We start from the raw sequence: 10,468 nt of genomic DNA, 5'->3' as shown, positions 1-10,468 counted from the left end.
TGCTTATATTGAACTTGGAAAAGAAAAGCACTCCAACCACTCAAAAAAGTTAATGCTCAGGTCGCATGAAGCCTGGAAGGAGGTTGGAGGTGCTGGTATGGCTTCCAGCGAGGTCCCGGTAGGCACTGCCAGCTCGGCAAATGAAACTCCCAAAATTCCGTACAATGTGGGAGACTGGCTGCACAGAGTCTGCCGCTTTGCCACCGATAGGAATGACTTTCGGAGGAACTTGATCCTCGATTTGGGACTCTTCGCCGCAGGAGTTTGGCTGGCCAGGAACTTGAGTGACATTGATCTAATGGCGCCTCAGCCAGGAGTGTAGCCATATAGGGAGATGAAATTCCTACACTGTAGCCAAACCTCCAAATGAGAGCCTACAGTCTGTGACCAGCACAAGATACACTCAGATGGCAGCTGAAGCTGACTCATGGGGGCCCTTCCTCTTCTCTTCCCTCCTCAAGCTGCGTTCTCTGCTTAGCAGCTGGCCACAGCTAGTGTCGCCTCTGTTCTGTAAAGTTCTGTACATAGCCTGTTTCTGTAGGGGGCAGTCATTTCTGTGTCCTAAGGAGCACTAATGGTGCTTTGACAAATATTTGAAATAAAGACTGTACACAAAGAAAAAAAAAAAAGTTAATACTCAGCATCAAGGCTGGGACATTTAAAGATGGAAATTAAATTATTAAAAATGCACACAGAACCAGACCTGCTCTGAAGGCATCCTGAGTGCCCCCCCCTCAAAAAAAATGCACACAGAGCTTTGAAACAGTGTGCAGGCATTGGTCCCACTTAGCAAGTGTGGCCTGCCAGCACCTGCAGCTCATGGGGCTTCCCAGGTACAGCCAGGCCATGCTCTGGAAAGAGTCCACATGGCCACACATCTAGGTTGCACAGGGGGAGAAGCTAGGGAGCAGACGGTTTCTTCCAAAGTTCCCTGTATGCCAGGCTTGTCAAGGGAGCGCTGCCTGCTGTCCAAGCTCCACCAGTTAGGAGGATTGAGGCCAGACCTGGAAAGAGAAAGGGGCTGTTGTCATCTGGGGTGAAGCCACGATGGTTCCTGTGGTTCTTTCTTTGGGTGGTTTGTTTGTAGAAACTTGGGAAATTGTTCCCGACCTAGGACTCTCACGGTGACCCCTGTTGTCTGCCCAAGGCCCGACAGACTCAGGTCTGTCCCATCTGCAAGGCCACTGGGAAGGCAGACTTGCCCGCCTAGAACTAGGCCTTTGGTGATACGGTGATCAGTAAGAACACTGTTCTCTTCTACAAGGGAAAGCAGTTGTGTCTCTACTCAGAGTGGAGCCAAGGATCACCAGAGACAGCATTCAACAGCTACCTCAATATTCATATTGTGGAGTTAGTAAACAAATGAGAAAAGACAGCAGATTGCAAGACACACAAGATAAAAGAAAGAAGCATATGTAGCTGATGATTAGTTCTTTGGAGCCAGATTGCAGGGAAGGAGGCAGAGAAGAAAAGCTATCATGTCACATAGGGTATTTGTCACATAGGATGCCTGTCCCAGAAGATGCCACTGAGGTAGCTTTATAGTAGAGCACTTGCCTATCATACACAGGCCTTGGATTCAGTGTTGAACGCTACAAAAACAGTGACCAAAAAGTGTCACTAGAACAGAGACCAGAAGAGATAGAGAGTAAGCCATGCCATACAGGTATCAGAAGAAAAGAATATTCCAGACAGAGGCACAGAGAATACAAAGGTAGAAGTTGTGGGATGTGGGAGTACATGCCTATAATCCCAGCATGCAGGAGGCTAAACCAAGAAGATCCACAGTGAGTTCAAGGTCAGGCTGGGCTACCTAGTAAGTTCCAGATCAGGCTGAAGTACATAGCAACACTCTGTCTCAAAAAAAAAAAAAAAAAAGAGAAATATGCCTGGCATGTCCAGGAGGCCAAAGTTGGATTAGAGAAAAGAACAGGATGGTAGATGAAATTCTTCCCTGCCTTGCCGGAGTCATACCCTGAGGGCTAGCTGGCCCACTGTAAGGGCTTTAGTTGTCACATGGTGATGGAAACCCTAGAATATTTGAACCAAGCAATGATGATCTGACCAACGGTTCGGTGTATCCCTGTGGCTTCTGCATTGAGAACAGATTAGAGAAGGCAAAGACAGAAATAGGAAGATGAGGGCTGGGGAGATAGCTCAGCAGTTTAAGTGCCTGCCTGGTGAGCACAAGGTCTCGAGTTTCATCCCTAGTACTGAAAAAAAAAAGAAAGAAAGAAAAGGAAGGAAAAGAAAAAAGAAAAGAAACAGGAAACAGTTGGAAGGCTACTGGAGTGCTCTAGGCAAGAAATGGTAGTAGTTTGGACCCAGCAGTAGTTGGGGGAGTGTGAGCAATGATCTTTTCAATTGTATGTTTAAGATTTAAAAAAAAAAAAAAAAAAAAAAATTGAAGTCAATGAAGACCCCAAACAAAACTTTTGGGATAGCATCTAAAAAGGTATTGTCTTTCCCGTTAAGAAAAAACAAGTTCCCTGGCAAGTGCCAAGGGCTAAGTTCAATCCCCGGTTCCGCCAAAAAAAGAAAAAACAAGGCCATGGAAGAAGCAGGCTTGTGGGCATTTGGTTGTGAACACACTAGGTTCTAAGTGAAAATATAGGATTGGCTCTATAAGTCTGGAGCTGCAGGCAGAAGACAGGAATGTGAGTAGTGTCGACCTGTGTCTGTTGACTTGTACAGTTCTGATGCTGTGGGGAGGTAGGAAGGAGAACAAAGAGCTATGAAGAAAAATAGACACCAATCACATGATGAATACACAACAGGCCAGGGACACTGAATTGCATCCTCAGAGCCCCAGAGTCACCTGCAGGCTTCCTTTTACCTCTAGAGTAAACTAGCTTTCTATTCACCCATGCACAGTTTTAAGAATTAGCAACTTAGAGATGCAGATACACTTTTTAGATTCAGGATGTCAAATCACACCAAAAAAACCCATTCACAAGGGTATGGTGGCGCACACCTGTGATCCCAGCAGGGGGGCAGGGGTCTGAGACAGGAGGATCACTTCAAGTTCAGGGCTACCCTAGGCTACACAGTGAGCTCAAGGCCAGCCTGAACTACATTGTGAGACCCTGTCCAAAAAACAAATAAATTGCTGGGCATAGTGGTATATGCCTATAATCCCAGCACTGGGGATGCTAAGATAGGAGAATCACTGAGTTTGAGGCCAGCCTGGGCAGCAAAATGAGCTCAAGGCCAGCCTGAAATGCATAGTGAAACTCTGTCTCAAAAAGGCAATCAGTCGACCAATAATTAATTAATTTCTGAGACCCTATAGAAGGAAGGAAGAAAAAAAACCACCCACCCAATCACAGGCTCTTCCTCCTCTTGATCTTCCTTCTGCCCTTGCTTACTCGACCTCTCAGCACTCTCTTCTTCTCCCACACTGGAGCCCCAGCCAGAATAATCACTGTCTCTCCTCCTCAGCTACACGGATATGATTGATGTTGTACAGGCCCTGCAGACCCATCCGGATGCAGATGTCAGGTCTTCCTTCACCATCGGTGCTGTCACAGTGTGTGTGGACCCTCTAAGCTGCTACATGGAACACAGGTAGGTGCTTCTGACCATCTCCAACCCCAGCATGTGCTGTGTTCACGTACATTCAGGAAAGAGATTTTGTTTGCTACCCACCAGGAGGCACATCTTAATGCATGTTTGCCTTTAGCAATGCAACTCTCTACCTTGTGTGTGTACTAAGTGTTCTGTTATTCTTTGATTAGCTCTGGCTCCCCAAAAGACCCAAAGCCAATAAGAAAAGAGGAACTAGGGAAATAGACTTGGCTTGTATGAGGTCAGAAACCTTTCCTTTGTGTGTGTGTATGTGTGTACGTGTGCACAGTACTGGGGATTAAACCCAGGTTCTTATTAAACTGTACTTCCAGCTCTGTATTATTTTTGTATTTTGAGACAGGCTCCTGCAAAGTCACTGAGTTGCCTAGGCTGAACTCAAACTTGCCATCCTCCTGCCTCAGTTTCCCAGAGTGATGGGATTACAGGCATGTGCCACCATGCCCAACGAGGAACCATTTCTGTTTAGTATGTAGTAAGCGATTATGGGGATGTAGGCCAGTAGTAAAGGAGTTTTCTGGCATCCATACAAAGGCCTGGGTTGAATCCCAAAGCTTCAGAAAAAAAGAGAAAGGGATGGAAAGAGAGAATGAGAGAGGGAGGAAAAGAGGAGGGAGGGAGGGAGGGAGGAAAAGAGAAAGAGGGAGAAAAAGGAAGGGAGGGAAGACATATCTTTTGAATTCATAGCTACTCCAACCTGTGTGTATTAAGTGTCCTCAGTTTACTTTCTTGGTGGTTTTTTGGTTAGGGGATGTGTGTGTGTGTGTGTCTGTGTGTTGCTTTGAATTCCTAATTATGCTTGTGTGTTTGTTGAAGCAAGATCTCATTGTGTAATTCAGGCTGGCCTCAAACTCACAGCAGTTCTCCTGCCTCTGCCTCCTGAGTACTGGGATGAAGCGTGTGTGCCACCACTCTTGGCTGAAGATGGGGTTTTTTTGGATTGGTTTTTTTTTTTTGTTTTGAGACAGGGGTCTCAATATATACTTCAGGTTGGTCTTGAACTCTCTGTGTAGTCCAGGCAAGCCTGAACTCATGGCCATCCTCCTGTGTGCCGAGACCATAGGTGTATGCCACCACGGCTGGCAAGATGTTTTAAATAAATAAGATGTAAAAAGGACTGAATAATTTATTAATCAAAGAAATATGGTGCAGGGGACATAGCTCAGTGACACAAGTGCCTGCTTGGCAGGTGCAGAGTCCTGAGAAAAGTAATTAGGTAAATATAGTTTATGGAATACAAAAATATAAACAGTAAGCTGAGCATGGTGGCACACACCTGTAATTCCAGCACTTGGGAGGCTGAGGCAGGAGGATCAACTCAAGTTTGAGGTGGTCTGAACTGCATAGTGAGACCCTGCCTCAAAAACACATACAAATGTGTGTGTGTGTGTGTGTGTGTGTGTGTGTGTGTGTGTGTGTGTGTAAGAGACGGGAATCAGGGGTGATTAGTAAGAAGTATGAATATGTGTATTTCCTCATTTTTCAAATTGAGCCATCAGAAATATTAATTCAGTAAATCAAAGTTAGTAGCCAGGTGTGGTGGTACCCATTTGTAATTCCAACACTCTTGAGGCTGAGGCAGGAGGGTCACGTAAGTCAGAGGCCAGCCTGGGCTACAGCTATGTAGTCCCTGTTTCAAAAAACCAAAATCAGGGCTGGTGAGATGGCTCAGTGGTCTAAAGCACCTACTTAGAACAAGCTTAGCAAAGCACAGGGACCGCGGTTCAATCCCCAGCACCACATGCCAGCCAACCCCGCCCCCTGGTGGGCTGAGCTGGCCACACACACACACACACACACACACACATAAATAAATAAATAAAATTAAAAAAAAAAAACAAAATCAGTCATAGTTGGTAACATTTTCATGTTTCAGGTATTAATGAGAAATTATTTCTGAATTCTCTCCACAAAATGATGGACTACAGTGATTTACTAATGCTCAGTTGCAAAACAAGTGCTTTGTTGCTTAGCTCATGGCACATACATGGGTTAGAGTGATGGTTATAGGAACTATGACTAAAAAGAAAGCAGAGTGCGGCATTCAGTTGAACCTACGGCTTTCACACTGAGCCACATTTTTGTGGGAAATAGTGCCACTTCTGGGATGTGGCTTTAATGTACTTCTCTCTTTTCTTTCCACCCTAGATTCCTCTTCCCAAAGTGTCTTGACCAGTGTTCACAAGGTATGTGATATGATTTTCTGCCCACCTGCATGCCTTTCACTTTCTATTCAGGTACACTAGACCTCTCCATGCTGCTGCTGTTCTGAAATCTAAAGCAAACAAAATTGGCCCAGGGGAGACTTTGATGTATTATTTCCTCTGTCAGATTTGATAGTCAGATTTCTTCCAAGAGCTTATCTTTTAATGACATAAACTGCCACAGCAGTACCACTCCTGAGCTCAAGTCTGCTCTGGCCTTGCAGCCCATAGTAAGTGGGCTCAGAAGGTATTCCTGTGCTCTTAGCAAGCTTATTTGTCCTATCAGCAAGCTGTTGATAGACATCTGTCCCAAGAGTATGGGGTTTGGCCCATCAAGGCCTATGTCCTCAATACTCCCCCCGATACACACTGGAATTTTCCACGCCTCCTTGAGAACATTAGTAAAATCCTCCCAGCCTGCAGGTTGTGCTCAACCTTCCATTGTCCTTCTACCTAGTAATCCTGGAAGCTGTACTTTCTAGTCATATAATCTATGACACCTAGAGATCTAGAATAAATTGTAAGTCCCCTGCAGTGGTGATGAAATGCTCATTGTTATCAGAAGCTTGGCCTGGAGGCTGGACTTTTCTGAGGCAGCCCAGCAAGTAGAAATCTGATGGAAGAACAAGAAAACAATTTCTTGTCCTCAGAACAGTTGTGTCCTATTGATTCCTTTGCTTGTCTGCAGGGAGCAGAGACAGCAGCATACCAGTGATGTTGTCTTGAGAAACAGCTAAGCTGAGTGCTGACCAGGGCAGAAAGCTGGTCGCTTAGGGAAAAAATGTGTATATTGGACTGCCATACCAGGGGCTAGCTTTTAGAAACACCTTTTAATTTCCATATTCTGTACCCCAGAAGCAGAGTAGAATGAAGATTACCTGGGTCTGTCCACAGCATCACCATGTAGATCAGGATCTGGTAAAAGACTAGATGTGGGGCATGAGCTGGAAAAAGAGGCACTGATGACTCCTAGGTTTCCAACTTTGAACACCGGGAAGGTTGGCAGTACCTGTCCTTGAAAATGGGTCTAGATATATAGTTGCATTCTCTTAATGAATAGAATGATTTTTTCTAATGGTGTTTGTAAGTAGGATCACAAGTCTGCATCTTGTACAGCAATTAACCACTAAGAAGAATATGTGCAGTGTATTATTTGTTGAAACTGTACTTTCGATTCGATATGAAACTGTCTCATTGCTATATGTTTATCAATAAAACTTTGAAAAGAAAAAAAAAAAAAGAAAAGAAAATGGGTCTAGTGGCTGGTGAGATAGCCCAGCGGTCTAAAGTGCCTGCTTAGGCAAGCTTAGGCAGGCACAGGGGAATGTGGTTCCCTCCTTGACACCACATGCTGCACCAGCCCTGCCTTCAGGGCGGTCTGAGTTGGCCCAAAAAAAAGAAAGTAGGTCTAGGATAAACGGAGGGCTGTCTCTTCCTAGGTTACATATTTGGAAGTCATGGTCAAAGCTAAGGGCATGAAACATAGTTAGCAAGTTCCCAGGTGTAGAAGTAAAAAGATCAGAAGGCCAAGGATGTGGAGAAAAGTGGAAAGTCCAGAACACCAAAAGGAAAAGAAAGAAAAAGCATTGATTCATACACTGAGGAAAGAGAAGGTTCAGGTTTAATGTTGCAGAGACCTCAAGGAGCGAGAAGAAAGCCCATTCATTGGCTTTATAGATGTAAAGGATGCTAGTTACCTCCACAAGACTATTTAAATGGACAGGTAACAGCTGAAGCCAAGTCCATGTGGAGTAACAGCCAGCCAGTAAAGTACTGGAAGTTGGCCAGCAAGTGTGAATGATGTATTAGAGTGTTTGAGGCTATGAAAAAATCCCCTATTTTTCTGGAAATAGACAGAAAAAAGGGTCATTGAAAGAGCTGTTGTTGTCCACTTGGGGCAGGGGGAGAAGGAAAGTGGGGGGGGAGAGGGAGAGAGAGAAAAAAATGATAGGGAAAGATGCTTTTGGGAATTGTTACTTTTCTGGACATGGTGACACACACTTATAATCCCAGCATCCAGGAAGCTGAGACAGGAGGATCACCCTGAGTTTGAGGCCAGCATGGGCTACATAGTGAATGCAGAGCCAGACTGAACTACAGAGCTACAGAGTGAGACCCTGGGAATAGAAAGAATTATGATTTCTGAATTGTTTGCTCCTCCTATTTGCTGAAGAGAAACTGTGTACTAGAAAGTGCCACTAGGCTAGGTAGAGGAGTTCTCAGGGTTCCAGAGCCTGGACTGGGAATGAAAGTTGACCCAGAGAAGTGGTTTCTTACAGGGAAGTTGAGAAAATGCTTGCCTGGTTAGTGGTGCTGGCCAGTAGTTGTGCCAAGACTTGCCTGTCTGTCCTAAGCCCGCCCTCATTCTTGTGAATATTGGTACCACCTTCTTGACATTTTGTCTCACAATGCCCTTCTACATCTTTGCCTGATGGTCAAGATTCCCTGAAAAAGAGCACTGGGGAAAGCTTGTCTTCCTTGTCCATGCGCTTGGCATAGCACTTGGCCTGCATCCTGAGAGAGAAGCCCTTGTAGTGTGAACCTTCCAGCCAGTGGTGGTGAACCTAGCGCCCATTTGCAGCTAACTGTTATCATTAAAAGCTCTAAAAGGTTGGCCATCACTGCTTTTAGAGCAAGACACGCTCTGCACTCTGTCTGGCACTTGGTAAACACATTGCATTAACATTGCCTTCCAACTCATTGGTCAAGAGCAATGTGTGTCAAATTGCGGGCTTATGTAAAACTTATGGCTATAAACAGAAAACATGAGGCCTTATATGCTGTTTTCTGAACTTCATGGAGGAACTCATGGAGGAACAATGCCTTGGTAAATGTCTTTCTTTTGTGCCTGGGCCCACAGAATCCTATAGACTAGCTTGACTGGCATGGTCAGTCTGGGAAGAAGAGAGATAAGAGGTCAGTGTTTCCTTTTTCCTCACTTAGAGGAAAAGGCACAATTTGATGGTTTACTTGGGGGTAGAATCTACCACTTAGCCGTAGACAAACCCTTCATATCCCAGGGGAGCATATTGCTTCCCTTTGCTCCTGGTCATGAGTCAGTTTCCCTGATTCATTGCTTTTAACAACAAAGGATTATTTTACTATGAGAAAAAGACTATGTTGTAACCAAAGATGATGAGTGTATCTTACAAAAATCCAAGGACTAGTATGCAAGTTCAGTGTTTAAACAGCATGCAGGACTCATTAAAATGCCGGGCTAAAAGCAAAGTGGAGATATTATACAGCCATAAACTGCTTTTAGAAGTTTCTGGAGGCCAGGTGTGGTGTTGCATGCCTGTAATCCCAGCACTGAGTGGGCGGAGATAGGAGAATGGCTGCAAGTTTGAGGGCAACCAGGGCTACACAGTGAGAGCCTGTCTTAGAAAAAAAAGAAAAGAAACTTATACGAGTAAATGAAGTGACCTTCATTTCCTCTGGGTTGCTGGAAGCCTTTAGCCCAGTCCAGGATAGTCAACCATGAGAATGTTTCACTGCTCTGGAACAGGCCCGGCTAGACTGCCTGCTTACCCAGAGCCTGCAGTTGTGAGGCCATAGTAGAATGTAGGTGTCCGCTCCTTCCCACCAAATAGATTGATGTTGTAGCCCAGACAAGATGAAAGTGCTCTCTGCAGCCTATTTACCCTGTGCACCGGGTCTCCGTTCAGACTGCCTCACAGATGGCATTTCCTCTTGGCAGGTGGCAGTTTACATAGCTGGTCTGAGGAATGTTGGAGATAATCCTTTCTCTTATTTCTCTCTAAAGCACAGTACCTTTGCCATGCCTTGTTGCTGACCTAGAATGCCAGTTTTACAGCATCTGCCCACATGATACAAGTGCAATAGGTAGGATTTGGGACAGGGTATGTCCAAAGACCTACATTCAACCACCAGTGTCCCTCATTGCAGGCTTCCATGGCAGTGCAAGCTTTGGAGCAAAAAGGGTGTGTGGTGAGCCTTTTTAAATAGAAGAAACATTAATAGTGTTTGTGGACAGGATATCATGTCTGCATCTTGTACTATGAATAACTACTATGAAGACAACAATATACATATATTAATTATTGTAACTGTCCTACTAACTGTTTTAAAACTGTCTCACTGCTCTTTGTTTCTCAATAAAGTTAATTTTAAATAAATAAATAAATAAATAAATAAATAAATAGAAGAAACAAGGGCAATGAGATAGCTCAGCAGACTGAGCACCTGCTTTGGCAAGCACAGGGGACCAGGGTTCCATCCCCAGTCCCAAATGCCACACCAGCCCCACCCCTGGGGCAAACAAGTCCAGGCATGGTGGTGCGTCCCAGCCCCAGCGCTGGGGGCTAAAAACAGGAGGACCACTAAGAGTCCAAGCTGCGTAGTGAGACCCTGCACCAGATACATGCATACGTATGTACATATGTATGTATGTACGTAGAAGGAACAAGGCACTGAGGTGTTCCCCATTTGAATTCCTTGGCGCTGCAATCAACATGCGGACCTATGGGAGACACACACAAGAAAACGTGATCATAAAGACAGTCTTACTACCTGGACATGGCCCAGGCCTATACTCCAAGTGCCTGGGAGGTTGAAGCAGGAAGATGGCTGCAAGATCAAGTCCATCCTGGGCCAGTGAGCTCAACAATGGCCTGAACAACATAGCAAGACCAGAGAGAGAGAGAGAGAGAGAGAGAGAG

At 45.0% G+C, this 10,468-nt stretch overlaps 1 protein-coding gene and 1 pseudogene across 1 annotated transcript in view; both read left to right on the top strand.

The window, feature by feature from the left end:
• CUNH20orf194 (chromosome unknown C20orf194 homolog) overlaps positions 1-10,468 on the top strand; it is a 152,922-nt gene that overhangs the window by 128,560 nt on the left and 13,894 nt on the right. Inside the window, exons 28-29 of the mRNA XM_023718572.1 lie at positions 3,442-3,567; positions 5,734-5,771. Of these exons, the coding sequence (XP_023574340.1) occupies positions 3,442-3,567; positions 5,734-5,771 (164 nt within the window). The remainder of the gene's footprint in view (positions 1-3,441; positions 3,568-5,733; positions 5,772-10,468) is intronic.
• On the top strand, positions 98-322 carry LOC101567090 (annotated as a pseudogene).

The sequence above is a fragment of the Octodon degus genome, unplaced genomic scaffold, assembly GCF_000260255.1.
Source record: "Octodon degus isolate 3935 unplaced genomic scaffold, OctDeg1.0 scaffold00060, whole genome shotgun sequence".
NCBI lineage: Eukaryota > Metazoa > Chordata > Mammalia > Rodentia > Octodontidae > Octodon > Octodon degus.
This window is presented reverse-complemented; position numbering and strand designations above follow the sequence as displayed.